The 22,877-nt window shown below is 42.0% G+C and overlaps 1 protein-coding gene across 6 annotated transcripts in view; it reads left to right on the top strand.

The window, feature by feature from the left end:
- The first annotated feature begins 341 nt into the window (after positions 1-341).
- Positions 342-22,877, top strand: part of NRDE2 (NRDE-2, necessary for RNA interference, domain containing) — a 37,282-nt gene continuing 14,746 nt past the window's right edge. For 3 of the 6 annotated variants that reach the window (XR_013997809.1, XM_081123012.1, XM_081123014.1), the window contains exons 1-7: positions 356-494; positions 7,858-7,966; positions 9,709-9,942; positions 12,954-13,103; positions 18,881-19,328; positions 20,154-20,556; positions 21,927-22,060. Coding sequence is in view for 5 of the 6 variants with exons in the window: in XM_081123012.1 (XP_080979138.1) it covers positions 431-494; positions 7,858-7,966; positions 9,709-9,942; positions 12,954-13,103; positions 18,881-19,328; positions 20,154-20,556; positions 21,927-22,060 (1,542 nt within the window). In the remaining variant the exon portion in view is untranslated. Of the gene's footprint in view, positions 495-643; positions 1,224-4,466; positions 4,738-7,857; positions 7,967-9,708; positions 9,943-12,953; positions 13,104-18,880; positions 19,329-20,153; positions 20,557-21,926; positions 22,061-22,877 lie in introns of those variants that run through there. The other 3 variants (XM_081123013.1, XM_081123015.1, XM_081123016.1) reach the window with 3 other exon arrangements.

The raw sequence follows: 22,877 nt of genomic DNA, 5'->3' as shown, positions 1-22,877 counted from the left end.
ACAATGCTAACCAAGCACCTTACCTAAATGCTCATTCAATCTTCTAAACATTTTGCAGACCAGGAAACTAAAGCTTAGAGAGTTTGATTAATTTAACCCAGTTAGTAAGCGACGATGCGAGCTCAGGGGTGGGATTGGAACCCCAGCTTCCTAGCACTTCTTGCTCTTAACAAGTCCATCTCTCAGTCCCGCCTCTTCCGGTTCTCACAGAGGCCTGTGGACGTCAATTACTAGGAAGTGGTCCCGCTCTGCCCCGCCCTTTTAGCCCCGCCCCCTTTCCGCCCCACCCCGCAGGGGTCCCTGGTCAGCCCGAGCGAGCGCCCGGAAAACCACACTTCCCAGAGTGCACCGCGACCACGAAGGCCTCACTACCGACGTCCGCTCGCCGGCGCCATTCCCGTAGCCGGGAACGGCGGTGCGGCCTGTGACTATGGCGCTGTTCCCGGCCTTTGCGGGCGTTAGTGAGGCTCCCGATAGCGGGAGCGCCAGGAAAGGTAAGCACGCAAAAGGCGTGAAGAAGGCACTCGGCGGGCTTAAGACGTCGTTTCTCGGCCCGCTTGATTTGGATGTGTTTCTCCACACGTGTCCCAGAGTTCCCCGCGGCCCTGCAAAGCCTGCTGGGAAGGGCCCCGGTCTTCCCCCTGGCTCTTGGGGACGAGAGCTGTAGAGCTGCGGAGTGAGGAGACGCAGGAGGGGCTCTGGCGCTGCGGCTTCCGAAAACTCATTCGCTCTCCGAGCCGCAGTTGCCTCCCCTGTAAAACGGGAACGATGGTCCTGCGCGTCTCAGGGAGACCTCTGGCGAAGGCGGGGTGTTCTTACCGCCCTCTGTCTCTGTTTTCCTTATTTCTGAGATGCTTATCGGGTTCCCATCCTTCGGCAGGCCTGCAGCTAGGGGATCCGGACCCGAAGCCCAGTCAGACAGCCTCTCTCCAGACAGGCACAGTTGCTGGGAATAAGAATAACATTTATTTGTTGAGAGCCTACTGTGTGCCAGGAGGCGGCCTTACGTGTTTCCTGTGAGCCCGAAACGTCCCCAGGAGGTCTGCGTTGTGACGACCTGAGGCTCCGACGGGCAGGAACTCGTAGCTCTTGAGGGTTTGGTTCTTCCCGACCACCGCAGTTAAGCGAGTTGTAATCTTGTTGCAGGTGAAGGGTCTTCCATTTGTAAAAAAAAAATCCTCAACACCTGTGAAGCGCAGTAAAGCGAAGCGCAATAAAGGGAGGTATGCCTGTAGTGAATTGTAATTTAAAGTCATTATAAATGGGGCACTTAGGTGGTGGAGTCCAGTTGTGCCCGACACCTGCTTTATATCCTCTCATAGCTCCTACACCTATAGTTTTGGTAACAGCATAATTGTGAGTCATTTCTTATGTAATGAGTGTGGTTTTGGTCATCCTTTACTGACCGTGACCTTCATGCGGTCAGGGACAGTGTTTGTCTGTTCACTGCACCATACTTAGCCCCTAGCACAGGTGCAAAACATAGGTGTTCACTAAATACTTGCTGAATGTACAGACCAATATTAGGTGCTTAATGAAGAAATAGCAGTGCAAGGTAGGTTAAAGATGTCGCAGGTGAGCGACAAGAATAATGACTTCTGATGGGAGCTTCGTGTAAGGCCATGTATAGGAGCTAACTTTAGGAGTGGGTCTTCAAGAGGGTAGGGTTTGGACAATAGAGATGGTAGAAGGGTGTTCCAGGGCTTTCAAAGGCAAGCAGGAAGAGAGGCCTGAGACCTGTGCAGAGAACTGCAAGTAGTCCAGTTTGTCTGGAAATACAGAGGCATAAAAGGAGCCTCGGGAAATATGGCTGGGACTGGGGGGTGAGGGAGGGTAGTGACTTGAGTAAGAGGCCGAGGGCTTATCCTTTTATTTTGGAAGGGTGAAGTGGAAGGTTTGTAAGGGCGTGTTGCTCTTGTCATTTATCTTAACCAGTATTTATTGGACATCTGGGTATCTAGCATCAGGATTAAGGTTTGTAAAAGTGCTGCTTGTAAAGTACTGCATTTAAAGAAATTTAAACCACATCATCATTACTCATAATGAAATTAACTATATTTTTTTACCATCATCTAATTGTCAGTCAACATTCAGACTTCCCAACTTGTCTCAAAAATGCCCTTTTATAGTCGGTTTGTTCAAGTCAGGGTCCCCAAAAGATCCAACATTGTATTTTGTGGGGATGTCTCTTAGGTTTCTCTTTCTCTCTTTTTTTTAAAAATATATCTTTATTGATTGCAACTGATTCAGAGAGAGACAGAAACATGAGTGATGAGAGAGTCATTAATTGAGCCCGCAACCCGGGCATGTGCCCTGACCAGGAATCGAACCCCGATCGCCTGAATCCTACGTCAACACTCAACTGCTGTGCCATGCCCGGCCGGACTCTCTCTTTTTTTTTTTTAAATATGTCTTTATTGAGTTCAGAGAGAGGAAGGGAGAAGGAGAGAGAGAGATAGAAACATCAATGATGAGAGTCATTGATCGGCAGCCTCCTGCATGCCCCCTGACCGGGAATCGAACTGCCATCTCCTGGATCATAGGTCAGTGCTCAGCCTCTGAGCCATGCTGACCAGGAATCTCAGGTCTCTTTTAAATATAAAATTGTCTTCCTCCCCTCCATTTTCTGCTGTGATTTATTTGTTATGGAAACTGGGTCTTTTGTCCTATACACATTTCCCACCAAATCCTCATGGTGTCATTTAATATGCTTCTCCCAGTGTTTCCTGTAAACTGGTAATTAGATCTAGAGAGTTAATTAGATTCAGGCATAATTTTCTCTTTTAGTTGAAAATACCTCATTGGGGGTGCTCTGCACGTGGTGTTGAATCAGATCAGAAGGATCTGCTGTTTAGTTTTCTCTCTCTCAGTGATGTTAAGATCTATCAGTGGGTTCCTGGACAACCTTATTCCTCCATTATGAAGCTGCCTGTCAGCCTTTCACCTAATGATTTCTGCAGCAGTTTTATGATTATTGCTTAGGTCCATTTTTGGGGGCTTACAAAATGGTTATTTTCTAGTTTTAGCATTCCTCTCATACTTACTGGCATCAGTTATTTTATGAAGAACTTTCCTCAATAGTATCGGGATACCCTGAAATACATTATGATCCATTTCCTCTGCCTAGACGTTTCTTAGGAACTTATTTGCCTATGTCCTGCCCATCCTCTAGGCCTTAACTGAGATGTTCTTCCAGGCAGCTTTCTCTGATCCATATCTAGTTTGGATTAGGGAGCATAGGTATGTGCTCTCATTATGTGCTGAAGATTTTCTTTACCTGGGCATTTGTCACATTGCATGTAATGACTGCCAGTGTGTGGGCTCCCTGAAGGGTCGTGTTGGGTTCTCGTTGGGTTTGCACTCCTAGCACCTAGAACAGTGCCTGGCTCTCAGTAAAAAAAGCACTGAATGAAAGAGACTCAAAGACATGAAGTATTTTCTTCAGAGTTGTACAACTAATAAACAATAAAGCCAGCCTTTGAACACAGGTTTTTCTGACCCAAGAACTTGTGTTATAAATCACACTATGATGTTAGAATGTTTGGGTTTTGGTTGTTTATACATTACCTTTGGGGTCTCTGGGTGTTTTTGAATTACAGGTTTACTCCATGCAAGAGCTGACTTTGCTTAGGTTCTCTTTAATCACCATTTCAGGTGGAGCTCTGAGCCCTGTTTTCTGATGCTTTTTGTAGGAATGTTTGTGCACTCAGATTCTTTGTCAGAAAGTAAGGGTTTTGACCAAAATGAAGAGTTTGGCTCATTATTTTTAAAGAAACAACCTCATCTCCAATATATATGCTAATTTATGTATACAATGAGCCCTAGAAATGCCTTTTGAATTAATCATCCCTGGAGGTGTTTCGCTCACCTTTCACTTAAACAAACTAGTAATCAGTGCTATTTTGTTAGAATGGGTGTAGAACTTGGATATTTTATCCAGTTGTGATTCAGAATATGTTTATGATGAAGTATAAGCACGATAGGAGCAGAGAACTGGCCTGTCTTGTTCACCACTGTACCCCGAATGCTTAGAACTGTGCTTGGCACGTAGTAAGTATTCAGTACTCAATTCTTTAATGATTGAATCTCTATTTACAATGAAAACTGGGAGAATGATAATAGTTGTACTTTATACCTACATAATGGCATACTTTTGACAATCTCTTCCATTTATTCAATAAATTAGGTGCTAGGGGATACAAAAATGCAAAGATATGGTTTAGGTCTTTATTCATTTAATTATTTGACAAATATTTATAAGTCCAGTTACTTTGTGCCAAGGCACTGTTCTAGGAGTTGGGCATACAGGAGTGAGTAGTCATGACTTCTGCCCTCATGTTGCTTTTAGTTTGGGAAGAAAGGAGTGGGAGGGAGAAGAGGGGAGCTAGAAACTTGGTTGTAAGAGTTGTAAACCAGTTGGTGTATTTGTTTGGCTGGCAGATTATTTTTGTTTTGTTGTTTTCTTTTTTCTGTTTTCACTGCCTGTAGTGACACAGTAATCATCACTAGTCTGCTCCTCATAGGGATTTGAGTTGTTCACCTTTGGTTTGGAATATAGTGGGAAGACTGATCATGAGATTACAATACGAAAATTGCTATAGTCGCCCCATGTACCAATTGCAAGGAGACTTTTGGAAAACCAGCTCCTTGGCTGAGGAGGTGAAGAGCAGCACCGTCGTATGGTGGAGAATCGCGGTTCCAGGTTCAGATGTGTGCTCGTGGCCTCCTGACAAAAAGGTCATTTGATTGGGATGAAAGTCACACAGAGGATCAGTGATGATTTGAGTTCAAAACCCAAGAGTTTTAGTTCTTTATAAACTACTTTTCCCCCATCAGTGATCTCATATGGCAAAGCCTTAATTGCATCCTTAAAAGCTCTTTCTTGTACCTTCTGAAGGACTTGGGAGAGGCACACACTTTGTTTTTTGACATTTGTGTTTCTTTACCTTTCCTCCAAGCTGTCATCACTACCTAGAATCTTTATTTTAAAATATACTGGAATTGTTTGAGAGCATCTCTCCTTTCGTGTTGTTTGTTCCATCTTTCCCCACTTTTCTCATCCTCTGTTCATTACAGAATCCAATTATTGTGTAAATAATTGCAATCTCAGTGAGCAACAGGAACTATTTTCACATGCCTCTTGCCAGGAATTGGTCCCAAGGGAAGGGAACCAACCTCAGAAGGAAAAAGGAGACAGTAGAAGAAAGATTGTGTGAACAGTTGTTTAGCAATTACTGTGTATGACCTTATAAATTACTTAATCCCTTTGAGCTTTAGTTTCCTCTTCTATACAGTAGAGATCATCATACTTCCCATAGAGGATTAAAAGATATAAGGATGTAAAGTGCTTAACTTGGTGCTTGTCTACTGTAGGCACTTAATAAATTAGAATCCTTCTCTTCTTTCCTTTTTTCCTGTGCTTTTTAATGTATCTTTCCTCCTTAGGAATTTTCCTTCCTTCCTCCCTTGTTTCTCACAAATATTTATTAAACTCCTACTAATGTATGCCAGACATTGGTCTCAGTGCTAGGGATACAGCAGTGAGTAAAACAAAGTACCTGTCATCAGGAACTAGAATACAGAATGTACAAAGAACTCTTACAAGTCAGTAATAAAAAGACAATCCAATTATGAAATGGGCAGAGGCTTTGAATAGCTATTTCTGTGCTGGTATGAGTGGCCAATGAACACATGAAAAGTTGCTCAACATCAGTAGTCACCAGGGAAATGGAAATCAAAACTGCAGTGAAAAATCACACCCACTCAGATGACTATAATATAAAGGACAGACAGTGTCGAGTTGGTACGGATGTGGAGAAATTGGAATCTTCACGTATTGTTAGTGGGAATGTAAAACGGTGCAGCCAGTTTGGAAAACAGCCTGGCAGTTCCTCAAAATGCTAAACATGAGTTGCCCAGTCTGCGCCTAGATATCAACCCAAGAGAAAACATACATTCATATAAAAACTTGCAAATGAATGTTCATAGCAGTGTTGTTCATAGTAGCTTCAAAGCGGAAAGAACCGAAGTATCCGTTAACTGATTAATGGATAAAATGTGGTATAATCCATAAATGTTACTCGGCAATAAAAAGCAATAACGTAGTGATACACGCTATAGCATGGATGAACCTTGATAATATGTCAGATGAAAGAAGCCAGTTACAAAAGGCCGTAGGTCATATGATCTTGTTTATATTTAATGTCCAAAATAGGGAAATTTATAGAGAAAAAAGTTTAGTGGTTGTCTCGGACTGGGAGAGTGGGATGCGGGTGATGGAGAGAGACTGCTGATAGGTATGGGGTTTCTTTTGAGATAATGGAAATGTCCTAAAACTATTTCATGGTGATACTGCACCATATTCTAACTATTCTAACAACCACTGAATTGTATACTTTATGTGGTTGAGCCTTGTGGCATATAAATAATACCCCAGTACAACTGTTAAAAAATCTAATTACCCTTCTCTCTTCTAACTGCAGCCATCTTCTCAGCATATGAATATGCTCTGACCACCCATCCTAAAACAAAGTAGGACAAATGTGAACCCTTCCTGGGCCCCCTTCCTGCTACTATCCCTTGGTTTTTTCCTTTTCTTCATAACTAAGACCCCTAAAAGTTAGCAGATAAGTAGTTTAGAAATAGTTCATTGTAGAAGAGTTAGAAATTAATGGATAAGCAGAAAAAAGTTTTTTTTGACATTTAATCTCACCACCCACCCAGAGATAATCATTGTTAATATATATATATATTTATTATTTGTTGATTTTACAGAGTGGAAGGGAGAGGGAGAGAGAAACATTGATGCGAAAGAAAAACGCAGATCAGTTGCCTCCTGCGCGCACCCCTACCAGGAATCACACACCACCTTTTGGTGCATGGGATGGCGCTGCAAACAACTGAGTCACTCTGGCCATGGCAGTCATTGTTAATATCTCATATAATTTTAACATTAATTAGAAAAGTTGACACTTTTTTAAATTCTCTCACCTGGTCAGTTGCCTCCTATACGAGCCCTAACTGAGGATCAAACCCGCAACCTAGTTATGTGTCCTGACCGGGAATCCAACCCACAACCTTTTGGCATATGGGACGATGCTCCAGCCAGCTGAGCTACCCTTGTGTTTTCATTTTCAAATAGAAGTGCTGTTTGTTATAAGGAAAGGTTTATGTTAAGGTAGAACATTAGAATATTCTTTTTTTTTTTTTTAAATATATCTCTGTTGGTTTCAGAGAGAGGAAAGGAGGGGGAGAGAGAGAGATAGAAACATCAATGATGAGAGTCATTGATCGGCTGCAGCCCACAACTGGGCGGGCTTGTACCCTGACCAGGAATTGAACCCCGATCGCCTGGATCCTAGGTCGACGCTCAACCACTGAGCCACACCCGGCCGGGCTAGAATATTCTTTTGAAGAGAAATATCTTAAGTCTTCTGTAATAATGTTAAGCATGATGGGCTTTTATGCATGATTTGATTTTTTTAACTCTTTGGAATTGCTTACATCAAATTTGAAGTCATTAAAACCTAATGCTTAAGAAGCCTTCATGCTCATTAGAGTGGATGGAATTCATAAAGCCTCCATGTTGCCTTGTAGGCCTCACTTGTTACATGGCTTTTGCTTAAGCCGGAGCCTCAAATCACAGAGGATTTCAGTCTGAAATATTTTAGAGTGTGTTAAAGGTCTGTGCCCTGTGAAGTAAAAATTTCATGGATTACCTTCGGCTTCTGTGGACTGTTCTAAATATCTGGCTGACGTTGGCTATGAATTGGGATATCAGCTGGTAAGATGGGTTTCCCGCTTTAGAAATTGTATTGAGCTCATTTCATTGATCTTTTCTCTCTTTTGCATGTGCAGAATTAGATTGGCTGAGCAACCCAAGCTTTTGTGTTGAAACTGTAACAACTCTGAGCCAACAAACTGAAGAGGCTACAGCTCTTATTTCTGAAGGGTCACCACTAACAAGGTAGTATTTTTTTTAAAAAATAAATCTTTTATTGATTTCAGATAGAGGAAGGGAGAGGGAGAGAGAGCTAGAAACATCAGTGATGAGAGAGTCATTGATCAGCTGCCTCCAGCACATCCCCTACTGGGGGCATGTGCCCTGACTGGGAACCGAATTGCAATCTCCTGGATCCTAGGCCAATGCTCACCTGCTGAGCCATGCCTGGCTGGGCCAGGGTAGTAGTTTTGATAGATGGAGTTTTAGTCTTTGTCAGGGTGTCGTCTATGGCTTAGCTTGAATGATGCTCCTTAGAAAACCCTGTGATAGAAGAGCTAAGTAAAACTCTTATTCAAAGTAATGAGGTGACCTTTGACTATTTTCCCTTACCTCACTCTTACAGATAATTTCCCCACCCCCAGCCCCCCTTTGCATTGCAGTGGCAACTATGTGACACAGTTACTGCCAGTAATTAGGCCATGAGGGAAATGTCATCATTGTGATTCTTATTTACTAACCTTGTTAGTAACCTTTAGAATAGTGATAAACATAGAATTCAGATATTTCTTTAGTAGCATTTTCAACACTTGTAAAAATAGAAGGCGCTTTTGTAATATAATGTGGGGAAAGAGGAAAATTCTCTTTCTCTCCTCTGGTTTTTTTTTTGGCTAGCCAAATAATAGATCAACAGGAGGTAGATTGACAAGAGAAAATAAAATTTAATATCATGCTCACTGGAACCCCACATACAGGAGAGAGTCAGAGACCCTGCATACATGAGAGGTTCAGTGGTAGAAAGGGAGATTGAGGTATATAAGACATCCTGAATGAGGGGTGAGGTAAGGTGCGTTGGGGCTTCAAAAGGTCATTGCAGCATGATAAGAGCAGACCTTTAGTAAATAGAAGTTTCCTGCCATGTAGGTAGGTCAAGAGAAGTTATTTCTGATAATCTCTTAGAGGCAAGGCCTCTAATTCAAATTTTTCTAGGTAGTTAAGGAATGGGGGAGCGGGGAGAAGTTTCTCTTGAGCCTGAAACTAAAATTGCCTTTAGCTCAAAGCAATCTGTATACCACTGAGGCACTTCTTGGGGTAGCTAGTTCTGGACCCCCACAATAACATAGTAGAAAACCTCATGAAAACCTTGGGAAAGCAAAATGGTACACATCTCTACCCAGATCTGAAAGAGTTTTGTTGTAGATTATTGAATTGAGAAATGAACTCTCTCACCATTAATATGATGACCCCTAGGAAGCTCTGTACTCTAAGGGTGGAAGAAGCCTTTGGAAATTGAGAATAATTGATGTGTGAGAGGGAGTTGTTTATAGATATTTCAGTAATGATGCAGAGCTCATTATAACCTTTAAAAACAAGGACCAGAATTAAAACTTGGTGGTTTTTTGGGTTTTTTTGACATTAAGAACATGCTGGTGTAATGTGTAGGACTGAAAATAAACCTTTATAATGTTGCTTTTAAAAATATTATATTTGATAAAATAACTGGTTAGATTAATTTAAAAATGTATAGATATGAAAGTATAGCTTCAGAAGCTATTAAAATTAGAATTTCTTCACCTGGTTTTAATTTAGATCCAACTCTTAATGTCTTTAAGGTGAGTTGTAATCCAGGAAGATACTGTATAATATATGGGCAGATAGTCAGTGTGAGCATTTTTAGAATTTTCTTTTATACATTTCTTTATTTGGTTGCTGATTTACATGTTATTTTTCCTAAATCTCTTCTAAAAATTCTAATGTTGACTCCCAAGCAGGAGCCCTCTGAAATCAGAGACTTCAGATGCCGGGGACACAAACAGAAAGCTCAGGCAAGCGAGCAGGAGGAAGAAAGAGAAGAAGAGGAAAAGGAAGCGCCAGCACCGCAGCAGAGACAGGAGGAGGCGAGGGCGGTCAGGGAGCAGTGCGTCCGAGTCAGGCACTGATCCTGGAAAGGACAGAGCTCCCAGAGGCTTCAGAGATGCTGACAAAGAGTCGGAGAAACCGAAGTAGGTTTTCTATTCTCAACACCTGTGGTATTTTAAATCTTTAATTTTTCTCCCTCGATCACTGCCACAAGTTAGACAGTTAAATGATTATTTAATTCCACTCAATCAAAACAGAGTCAGTAAATATCTCAATAAAGCTAGGAAAAAATAGAGCTCTACCATTTGGTCAACATAAAAAAGAAAACTTTAACAAATGAGGACCATGATTTTATTTGAGATGTTAATTAGGCACAGTAATGATTGTGTCAGAATCAGATTTAGACAAAGTCTTTGGGAGTTTTGAAAGATGGCAAATGTGCCACATGGTGGGCACACGGGCTAGTTCACTATGGGGCCGTGGGCCTCTGCACTTAGTAAGAAAAATGTCTTCTCCCATTGTGCTGTGTCTTCCTTTCAGTCTCTTCCATTAGTGCCCCACCTCTGGTAAGGTTAATTGTACCGCTTAATATAATCATTGCTTTTGTCCTTACTGCACATTTTTTAGAACCATGTGTTGAGGGTACAAAATGGCCCACGACCACAGTATTTCCTTTCCTTGGGGACTTCACTGCCCCGCAGTGCCCCACTGTCTACCCTGAGCGTGTCTGTTCAAGTAATTCTGCAGGACGATCACAGCTAGGTCGTCAGAGATGCGGTTCCTCTCTGCTTAGTCTAATGCCCTCCTACAGAGGGAGGCACTTTGCCCAGAGGCAGGACAGTTAGTATGTGGCAAAACTACTTTAATTATTCCTCGTTTAACCTTTTTTGTCTTTGTTCATACAGTCTAGAAGAGAGAAAAGTTAAGCACCTGTCTAAGGCATACTAAAAAAGTTAGTGCCATTAAGACTTTTGCAATTCTTGAGAGATTACGCGCTTTTGTTGTGTGCTTTGAAGTCCCATTGATGTCAGTGAGAGCTCTGTGTTGGAGCAGACTTGATTTTGGCCTGTAGAGTTTCCATCAGATAGGTGAACAGTGCAGTCTTCTAGGATCCTTCTGTCATCTGATTAGTGCTGGACAACACTGCAGGCCTCTGGCTCAGAGGATCCAGGTTTACTTAGCCCTCCAGTGTCTCAGGTGCTGTACCTATAACCCACACTTGCTCTAGGAGGAAAAATAAAGGGGTCAGGCCTAAAGGTCTGCATTTGACTGAATTTATGTGGGCAGGAACCATGCCCCCCTTGCTGGCCATTGTACCTCCCAGCCTTGGCATAGGGCCTGATACATAGTAATATATACACTGAATACATTTTTGTTATGTGCTGAATGAATATATTATTGATAGTCTTGCTTTTTTTGCATGTCTTCAAAGAAAAATATATTAATTATTGTATCTTCTGAAAACTCACCATTAGTTACTTGTTCTTTTTTATAGCTAAGGGAAAAAAGCTTTAAAGGATTTCCTGAACACACGTGGGAACCACCATTAGAACTTGAAGGATAGTTGTTTTCAGCCTATGCTTAACCACTGTAGAGGTGATCTTTGCAGCCTCCTGATGGTTTTATGATCCAGACAGGATTTTTAAGTTTGTTGATATTATTAAGATCATAATAAAATGTTTTTGTCCTGTTTTACTTTCTTAGTATTAATGTCTGTAGTCTCTTCCTGGGAAGGTGACCTGGAAGAATTGTCAGTGCCATATTGGCAAGATATTAGTGAGTTCTGAGTCTTTCTTTGATGTCAGGAAAGTGGGTTCATGGGGGATAATATACCATATGGGTCTCTAGGTCGAGGGACAACTTCCCCGAGGCTACAGCTTCTAACTGACCTTTGTTTCCTAGGATGACTTCCTCTTCACCTTCAGGTGGAGGCAGATCCGTCCTTGCACCCAGTCCAGACCACATCCTGCTTCGTGACCTCAATACCCAATAGGGGAGGGATAAGGGCTTGTTTACTCCCCAGGGGTGGTCTGCAGCTGGCCCTTCTTTTTTTTTACCCCGTTGTTTTTCTATGTCTTTCTGGAATGCATAGTTTCTTTCCCTCTCTTCACTGCCCCTAACAGTTCTCATTGACCCCTCCACAGTGGTTCTGAAGGGGAATGTGTTAACCCCTCCACAGTGGTTCTGAAGGGGAATGTGTTAACATTACCATGTTAACCTGAGATGTGTCATTCAACAAATATTTATGGAATTGCTGCTTTGTGTCCCTGAAATACCATTTGCTTGTATTCCCAGCCAAGAATGATTTAGAGGCCTCCAGAATCTTCATTTCTATCTGGGCAGAGCTAAAAAGCAGATGGAATGACAGTTAATGACTGTTGTGACCCCTTTGGCAGCTCCTGTGTCAGCAGCATTAAGAACTCATTTTCTTTAGCGGAGGAAAGATGTTAGATGCCAGAAAATCCTCCCCTCCCTCTCACTTCTAGGGAAGTGGTTCCATTTGTATCTGAGCTGAAAGTCTGCTAGCTCACAGATTGGTTCAAAGAAATAAATCAGGGTCTTGTCTTACAGTGGGGTCCCTCTGCCCTTCCTGTAGGAGGTCGGTCCATACAGGCAAAGCTGTACACACAGCCCAGACCAGAAAAACGAAACTTAGACCAGGCCCAAGTAACACCTGAGGAGGAACTATTCACAACCGGGACCTTTGTTGTTGTTATTGTTGAGTTTTGAGTTGGAATAAATAATCTGAGCACTTTCGAATAAGGTGAAGTAACAGCAGCCCACCTTTTTTTTTTTTTTTTTTTTAAAAAGAAGAAAGCTTGTTTATGAATATATTTGAAATTCAGTTTACAATAATTTAAGTGGAAGACTTGAAAAAGAACATCTCTGTATCCCTCGGGTGAATTTCTGAGATGACTTGTTTTTGGGTAAAGCGCTGCTTGGTGTTGACAGTTTTTGCTTTATATTTTAAACTTTTTTTTTGGGAGCAGGCATCCACTTCTCATCTGTATGGCATGTACACATTTTATGTATCTAGTTCCCTTGATACTGTATGGAGTTTGAAATGTTTAACTTCCATGTTGCTGCAAAGGTGAAATGTTAACTGGAAGATTTTAAGTGCCTCTCCCTTTCTCCACCTTTCCTTGTCCCACAGCCAAGAAAATAATGCTGCTTCTGCTGCTGGACGTCACTGTGTTTGGCTTGAGGACATTCAGGCTCTGACTGGAGAAACCTTCAGAACAGATAAGAAACCAGATCCTGCAAACTGGGAGTACAAGTCCCTCTACCGAGGAGATATAGCAAGGTACCCATCATGACATCTTTCCTGGTTTTCTCTGGGGGAAAGTAACTTCTCTCTCCTGAACTCTCTCAGCACTGTCTCTGGCCAACTCCCCAACTCCCTTATAGATTCTCTTGGGTTTTTATCCATTGCTAGTTGTTTAGGCACATCTTATCTCGCATTCTGAAATGAAAACTTAAATCTTTCTTTTTTTTTTTTAATATATCTTTATTGATTTCAGAGAGAGGAAAGGAGAAGGGGAGAGAGAGAGAGAAACATCAATGATGAGAGAGTCATTGATCGAGCCCACAACCCGGGTATGTGCCCTGACCGGGAATCGAACCCCGATCGCCTGCATCCCAGGTCGACGCTCAACTGCTGAGCCACACCCGGCTGGGCTTAAATCTTGAGATCAGGATACAGGTCAGATTGGTCTTATTTATCCATGGTGCTTGGAACAGTGCCTGGCATAATAGGTGTTCAGTAAATGTTGACTGAATGAATCTAAAAATACCTTGAAATAATTGTGACATACTGTCTGGAAACCATTTGATCTAATCTATATGCCATTTTAAAAAGTTGCGAAAGCCTTTTATTTATTCCCCCCACCCCCACATATGCCATTTAAAAAATGACATTAAATGGTAATGACTTTTAAAAAATGTTTTCAGCGTATATCACCAGATAATCATAAAAATAGGTGATGAAATAGATGATGGTATTTGCTTTAATAATGAGTTTAAACTTTTCTCCTCTAATCTGTCAATCAAAAATATTTGAATATGTATTAAACCCTTTAGGCACTTGGTGCTTTGTGAGACACTGTTGGAAACAAAGAACAATAATCGACAATCTCTGTTCCCAAAGAGCTCACAGGCAATCAAGAGTGAAGGTAGAGCCCAGCCAGCGTGGCTCAGTGGTTGAGCGTTGACCTAGGATCCAGGAGATCGAGGTTTGATTCCCGGTCGGGGCACATTCCCAGGTTGTGGGCTCGATCCCCAGTCGGGTGTGCAGGAGGCAGCTGATCAATAACTCTCTCATCATTGATGTTTCTCTCTCTCTCCCTCCCTCTCTCTGAAATCAATAAAGACTTTTTTTTTTTTAAAAGAGTGAAGGTAGAGAACCATGGAATAAAAGGCCAAGAGGAGGCCTTGAAGATCATTAACATTCTTTATAAGCTAATTACCGTTTAAAATAAGCTTATGAAAGCCTCCCATTACTTTGCTGTACCTCCAAGTTTTAATCATGTTTTCCCTCATGACATTATACCTCATCACATAAGCAATTCCAAGAAAATTTTCTTTATGATGTGTGTATATTAGTTATTTTTCAGTGTATATTTATATCTACTTACTATCTACTAAAACATCATGGCTGAGAGTGAATGATTATCTCATTTAAAATGTACTCATATATTTTTAAATTATTTTAATACTCCCTAAAATCTTGTTTGGTTTTCCATGCCACCACAGTATGGTGCCACAGATGTGGTAGAAACCCAGTAAAAATGGGGAGGCCAACAAACACTGATTGGGCATGAAGTGTGTGCCACGGCCTCTTACTCATTCTTTCCCTGTGTTAGCCTGTCTGATCCTCATGGCTGCTCTCATTCTGCAAATGAGGAAAAGGAACCTCGGAGGTTCAGTGTTCTCAGGGTCATGCAAGCAGTAAGCAGCAGAGTTGGGTTTTGAACCTGTGTTTCTCTGACTTCACATGTTCTTTCACTGTCCTCAGGTGAGACAGATTATGTGGTTGAACATTTTCTCGACTGGGAAACAGGACTGGTTCTCATTCTGACTTTGTCATTTGTTAGTAACATAATTGCAGGCAAGTCACTTGAGCTGTCTGAGCCTCTGTTTCTTCATTTATAAATTGGTAATTGTACCTCTGGCCGACCCTTACACTCAAATATCGGAAATATTTGATATGGAATTAGAAAATGGTGGGCAAATATAAAGGGTTATTATAGATGAACAAAGGAAAAAAATCTTAACGTGTGGCTCTTGAGCATCTGCTAATGAATGTCCCAGACCTTGGAAAGAGAGCCATTAGTGACTTCATTAATCTGAACTGCAAAGGTACTGCTGTCAAGGCGTAGGACATTGGTGTGGTTTCCTAGTGATTTATTAAAGCTTAAGTAAGTTAAGTCTTCCCTGGATCCATAGCTGTACAACTGTTAGTGTCCAGGTCTAGGAAGGCATTGATTCCATGGCACTCTGAGCTGGTCAGAGGACAGTGGGAGTGTTCTGTCAGGTACTGAATTTTCACACCTGAACAGGGACACTAACAAACCAAGAGCATTTGGAGGAAGGTGAGCAGACGACTTGGCCAGCACTGACATGAGGACTGGATGAGGGCTCATGAGTATTTGGCCCATAGCAGGGATATGCCATTGTCTCTGAAGCTTTGTTGGGTTGGCCATGTTCTGTATAACTTGGGGAGGCACAACAAGGACAAATGAGTCAAGTCGCTGGGAGGTCAGATTTGGCTTAGTGCAAAAGCAGACCTGATAGTGTGAACATCCCAGCAACGATGAGGCGTGTGTTGGAATAGTGTGGCAAACAGAGGTTAGGTTCTAAGGTTAATGTATAACAGAGTCAAAATTACCTTTGGAAAATTCCTTAGGGCAAATAATACTGTCTGTCAGTGAAGTTTAGATGAGTTTTTTCTCCGTTTTTGGAACGGATTGTTGTTTCTTTGGCTATACACCAGATGAAATAAATGGTTTGCTTATGTTTAGGAGCCAAGTTTTTAAAAATAATAATAGTTTAAACTATATATACATATAAATCTATACATACACATATATCTAGAAGTAGATGCTTAATAATATGGACCAGTAATACTTTTTTTTCTCCTTTATCATTTCCATCTTTCTTATGAAATCCAGCTATTAAAATCGGTTTTACAAAATGCACTTTTTTTTTTTTAATATATCTTTATTGATTCCAGAGAGAGGAAAGGAGAGGGAGAGAGAGAGAAACATCAATGATGAGAGAGTCATTGATCAAGCCTGCAACCAGGCATGTGCCCTGACCGGGAATCGAACCCTGATCACCTGTATCCTAGGTTGATGCTCAACCGCTGAGCCACACCCAGCCGGGCACAAAATGCACTTTTAAATTCAGAAAACTCAGTAAACATTTTTTAGAGATTGTATGAATATCTAAAATGCCATTCATGCCCAGCCGGGCGTGGCTTAGCAATTGCTCGTCGACCTATAATCCAGGAGATCGCAGCTCGATTCCTGGTCCGGGTTGCGGGCTCCATCCCCAGTAGGGAACGTGCAGGAGGCAGCCGATCAATGATTCTCATCATTGATGTTTCTCTCTCTGAAATCAATAAAGATATATTTAATAATAATAAAATAAAAATATAGTATCATTCATGTTTAGTGAAAATAAAATAGTAATTAAGGAGAACAAAACTAGTTTTTACTTAAAAACTGTTCCTTAGGGAACAATAGGCTTATTTAGAGCTGTTGTAGCACTGTTTTATCTCCTTACCGCTTTGTTAAAGTTGTTCTTGGCTCATAAATGGAATGGAGAGAGATTATCCAGAGGTGGTCTAGAAGGAGCTGGGAGAGAGGATGAGGGAAGGTGTGTGAGAGACAGCCTGACATATGTGAGACACTTTTCCCCAAAGTGGAACTCACTGCACCTGGGCAGCCAGGGCAGCACAAGCAAGCAGAATGCTTCTCAGGTGGCTGTTGACAGTGGGAATCAAAGGCGGTGATGGGGCTCACCACAAAGGGTGGAGGCAGAGCTCCTGGGGAGTTGACAGAAAATGGCAGTGGATCTCTCCTGCCTTTTTCTCCCCGCAGCATTTTATTGTGAGAATTAAGAAAAATACAGTGTAAGTTGGAAGAATTTTATAGTGAACACTCATATACCCACCCCCTGCAATCTGCCATTTTATTATACGTGCCTTATTATATATCCCTCTATTCATCTATCAACCCATCTTCTTATTTGATGCATTTCAAAGAAAATTGCCAAAATCAATATCCTACCCCCTAAATACTTCAGGATGGATATCATTAACTACAGTCCAAGATTTGTTTCATTTTTTCTTTTAAGTTTTACATATCTTGTAATACGCAGATCTTCATTTGCTCAGTTTTTTTGTTTTGTTTTGTTAATTCTTACCTGAAGATACTTTTTCCATTCATTTTTAGAGAGAGGGGAATGGGGGGTGGAGAGAGAGAGACATTGATGTGAGAGAAACAAATCGATTGGTTGCCTCCTGCACGCACCTCAGCTGGGGCTGGAGATGGAACCTGCCACCCAGGTACATGCCCTTGACCAGAAATCAAACCCAGGACCCTTCAGTGCGCAGGCTCACACTCTGATCACTGAGCCACACTGGCCAGGGCCATTTGCTAAGCTTTGACAGAGGCATATACCTGGATAACCTAGACCTTTGTGAAAATAGAGAATTTCACTGTGACCCCAAAAAGTTTCCTCATGCTCCTTTCCAGTCCGTTCACACTCCACCTCCCCAGAGGCCATCACCGTTCCAGTTTTTCCCCACCATCAATTAGTTTGATCTGTTCTTTAATTTCACATAACTGGAATCATATAGTGTGTCCTCTCCTGTGTCTGGCTTCTTTCACTCAGCGAATGTTCTTGCACTTCCTCCCTGTTGTGGCATTTGCCACCCTCTGTTCCTTCCTTCTTCACTTGGCGGACACCTGGACTCTCAGTGCTTGGCTTTATGAATAAAGCTGAGAACAGTTGTGCACAAGTCTTCGTGTAGACATGTGGTTTCCTTTTTCTTGGGTAAATACCTAGGAATAGAATTGCTGGGTCATAGGGTAGGTCTATACTTAGTTTTCTAAAGAAACTGCCAGACTTTCTCCCAAAGAGCTTGTACCAGTTTATATTCCCATCGGCAGCAAATGGGAGTCCTGGTTACTCCTCAGATTGCTCACCAACATTTGGTATTGTCCGTCTTTTTAATTTTGGCTGCTTTCATGGGTATGCGATGTATCTCTGTGGTTTTAATTTGCATTTCCTTGATGACTAATGATGTCGAACACTCTTTCGACATTCGTGTCTTTTTGTGAGTTCTGTTCATATCTTTTGCCCATTTTTAAATTGGGTTGTTTATATAACACACATACAGAAAAGTGCACAATTTTCCGGAGCTTTTGTGCAGATAGTCAGTAGTCATGTGTTTGTAACTCTGGGGACGCCTACACGTTCCATAAAAGCAGTTTAGAAGCCAGCCTCTTTTCCTCCAGTGTAGAAAATAGCCAGATTTAATTTTATTTGACATACTTTGTTTCAGGATTAAAAAAGAATCTTAGACCTATATGTTATCTTTTTAAGTAGGGACACAGGACAATACTGAGGGAAAGGGACTGCTCTAGGGGACAGATGGCTTAGTGTCACCTAAGGTCTCAATGTCCTTATTTAGGGATAGTGTAAAAGAGGGGATGATGATTCCCACCTTGTATGTCACCCTTGATTGTGATGATCACAGGACATAATGTAGGTGACAATACTTTAACTACAAGGCTCCGGGAAAGTAAATTACTAACATCCAGAAGGCAGACATGATCTTAAATTCATGAGACTCTGATGAAGACTTGAAGTGTTAGAGGATAAGTCAAACGGACAGAGAAAGTTTGTAATCCTCATATTTCTGTAAATAGAAACAATTTGAAGGTAAGGTGAATTTGAATATATGCAGTTAACTTGCATAACAAGAGTTTAATTTCAGTCTGATGAGCCTTCACCCATTCAGGGCTAGTGCACATATTCCCTCAGAAACCTTTTTTCTTTCTCAAATTTAAGATACAAGAGGAAAGGAGACTCCTGCCTCGGCATTAACCCTAAGAAGCAGTGTATATCCTGGGAGGGGGCCTCCACGGAAAAGAGGCGTTCGCACAAGCATGTGGAGCGCTATTTCACGAGGAAGAACGTGGGACTGATGAGCACGGACGGAGTTGCCATTAGCAGTCACACCGAACCCCTCTCATCTGAGCCAGTCTCTTTTATCCCAGTGAAGGGCTTGGACGATGTGGCTCCTGTTACAACCTGGTTGAATCCTCTGGGCATTTATGATCAATCCACCACACTGTGGTTACAGGGACAGGGCCCTTCAGAGCAGGAATCAAAGCAGCCAGACTCACAGCCAGACCGAGAGAACGCCCTTCTCAAGGCCAAGGTGGAGGAGTTTAACAGGAGGGTGCGGGAGAATCCCCAGGATATTCAGCTGTGGATGGCGTTTGTTGCTTTTCAGGTAAGTATCACTGTCCCACTTCTCTTATCTCACTTAGCATGACGGTCCTCAGTTTGGGCAAAGCAATATACTGTGCAGTGCTTTCTGAGCTCCCATGAGGAACCCGGGCGCTGGGCATGTAAAGATGATTAGACTGTAGCCCTTGCCCTCAGCTTACCCAGAATGCAGTGAGGAAGACTCACGTGTGAAGGATGCATGCAGTCTGGGGTGATAAATGCTTTAATGTGTAATTGGGGGATGGAATGAGGGAGTGACTCACCATAGAGAGTAAGAGAGGGCTTCCAAGAGAAGGTGAAATCTGACCAGAATCTTGAAAGAAGAATAGATGTTCACCATGCAGGGGGAGGCATTGGGGAAGTACAGACAGAACATGCAGTGGGCACAGAGCTATGCAAGAGAACTGCTGCTCATTGAATTACCTAGTTAGAGCCATGTGCTCCCTTTCTAAAATACATGAATTATCTTAGTTCCACTTATTTTTTTTGAACCACTTATACAATTATATTTTGTCCCACATTTGATCATTTTAATGGTAAATTTGACCCGAGAAAAGGTTTTCAGGGCATTGCATGCTAGTTACTGATACATAAATCTAAGTTTTAAATGACAGAGTAGACAGGTAAATCAGGTGAACTAAAGATCAGATACACTAGGTGACACAGGCACCCAAGGAACTAAGTTTCCATTGGAAGAAATTGTGATAAGTGATTATCAAGAAAGTGTGAATAGCAGTTCATTTTGAGAGATGAGAGACCCTTTGGGGCTTGTAAGTAACTGGATGAGCAGAATTGGGAGGATTTGTAAATTGATGTTTTCGTTGTTGAGGACGAGGTCATGAGGAGTCCTGGCCTATATGCCATCGAGGAAGGAGAGCAGAAGCGGAAGAGGTCGCTGAAGCTCATCCTAGAGAAGAAGCTGGCCATCCTGGAGCGGGCCATCGAAAGCAACCAGAGCAGTGTGGACCTGAAGCTCGCCAAGCTGAAGCTCTGCACCGAGTTCTGGGAGCCCTCCACGCTGCTCAGAGAGTGGCAGAAACTGATATTCTTACATCCCAACAATACAGCCCTTTGGCAAAAATACCTTTTATTTTGCCAGAGCCAGTTCAGCACCTTTTCAATATCAAAAATCCACAGTCTTTATGGAAAGTGCTTGAGTACTTTGTCTGCAGTGAAGGATGGCAGCATCTTATCTCACCCTGAGCTGCCTGGCACTGAAGTGGCCATGTTCGGTAAGGAGATGTGGACCAGAGACATTTACATGAGAGGAAATATGCTTTTGATTTGAGTTGAAAAAGAAGATTTATTTTGGAAAAGCCTAAGTTGATTAATCTGATTAATAAATTGATAGAATTCATTAATCAAGAAAAAAAACTATTATGACTCCTTTTGACCGTAACAGATTCTCCCCGCTCCAGCTTCTTAGTGGTGGTAGTGGTGGGGGCAGTAGAGTTAGGAAAGTACCACTGGCCAAAAAGTTCCAGCTTCTCTGCTCATAAACCAGACAAGCAGAGTCAAGACTCGTAACCACTTCGTCTGTCGATGGCCTTGTCTGTTGAAGGGTCTGTGCTGCTCATCACATCCAGTTCTAGGGTTTCAAGCAGTAATGTTTGTGGGACACCCTGACTGGCTGAAGTCACTGTATAAATATATAGGTCATTGATATATGGTTAGCATTTCTGGTGTGTCCTAAAGGAGCCTAGAATATAAATGTGTCCAGTAATGAGATAATCAGAGGCAGCATGCTATGCAAGAGCTAGAGAATACTGCTCTTGACTTGAATGCTGGGTTTGCCCTTCATTGGTTCTGGTGTGACCTTGGATAGGTTCCTTAGCGTGTTTGAGCTCCAGTTTCTCCCTCAGCAGCAATAGTATAGTACCTGCTTTACAGCGTTATTGTGCACATTAACCGAGATAATATATGGTGAGTCTAGCTCAGTGTCCGGCACACGGCAGGCAGTTATTGGATCAAAACCCTGCTATTACAATTAACTTCTAAAGATACAAATATATTGCTCCAGAATTAGTAAGCATTCACCACATTGTCATAAAGAGCCTCGTGTTTGCTGTCATTTGTGATATGCTCACATAGCTTCATGTTATTTAGTAAGTAGAATTATGCCACACTTACGGCAAACTGAAGTGTTCAAACATGGAACCTTGGTTCGTTCACAGCGACACTGAGCATATGATGAACTCGCTGATGAATAATGCCATCTAGTGATCCACCGAGTACAGACCTTGGCTTTCTGGTAAAAAATCTACGCCAGCCTTTTCCTGGAATTTCTCTTGTAATAATGAGCTGTGAGTTTTTGATAACCAATATTCAGACCAACCTCTTACCTTATGTTTATGTATATGTAGTTTTTATTGTTAATATTTGTCTTCTGTGATGGTTTCACGTAAAAATTAGAATAAACATACTTTGATTATACTATTGTGAATCCTTTTAAATCAGGACATGTAGGTATCACAGCTTTGAAAACATAACAGTAACTCATTCCAGGGAGAAGATGTTCTCCGTATTTTACTGCGTCTTAGAAGTTACGTTTCTTTCCTTGATGGTGTTAACCAGGGTTCTCCCCTGCTCTGCCTGCTTCCAGCGCTCTTCCTGCAGCAGTGCCACTTCCTGCGCCAGGCTGGTCACTTGGAGAAGGCAGTCTCCTTGTTCCAGGCCATGGTTGACTTCACCTTCTTCAAACCAGACAGTGTGAAAGATCTGCCCACCAGGGGACAGGTAGGTACAGCTCTGCTTTCCTGTTCTCTCCCTCCTCCCTCTCCCCCTCTCTCCTTCCCTCCTCTCTCTTTTGGGAGAGGTGTGGACCATGGGAGGTGGTGGTAGAATTATTAAAATGTATCTTCCTTTATATCAGACCTGCTGAGGATTTTTTCTCAGAAAGATTCTAGCAATCCAAGGAAAATTCCCTAATGAAAGTAGTGAAACATGGGCGATGAAAGAAGCCCCCCCCCCAATATAAATACTCAGGGCCTTTTTCCCCTTACTTACGGCCCTTGTTTAAGTGCTGGTTATACCCACCAGTCAGGGAAATCATCGTAGTGCCTTTTAAACAGTGTGTCCCTCGGCCTACCTTTGTGCGTTCTAAGGTGAGTCTTGTGTTGCTTCCCCCATTAACCTTTCCACCACCTCAGGTCTTCACTCTAGTTGCCAAGAAGATGACACGCTGGTACTTTGTTAGCACCTATCCTAATGGGAGAGGTTAGTCATTCAGGTGACAAGTGAGCATGGCCAGTATTTGTGATGTGAAGCATTAAGAAAACCTCATCATAGAGCTGTTATGTAAGAAAGCCACCTTTTCAGCGCCCTGCTCTGCAGAGGTCTGGTGGAGGATGGTAGGATTTATGGATTCATGGTGACCTTCCAAAAGGCCTTTCTTGAGAGGCTAAGACCTCCATCTTGTGGAACGTTTGTGAATTACCTGTAAAGACTATTTTTATCATCATTATTTTTATCTTTTTTCCCCCAGACAAAATTGGGTTAAAGAATATTGGTGAATATTGATATAACTGTTTACTAGTATAATAAGCTATTTAAC

Source organism: Miniopterus schreibersii, assembly GCF_964146895.1.
Source record: "Miniopterus schreibersii genome assembly, chromosome: 1".
NCBI classification, from domain to species: Eukaryota; Metazoa; Chordata; class Mammalia; order Chiroptera; family Miniopteridae; genus Miniopterus; species Miniopterus schreibersii.
This window is presented reverse-complemented; position numbering and strand designations above follow the sequence as displayed.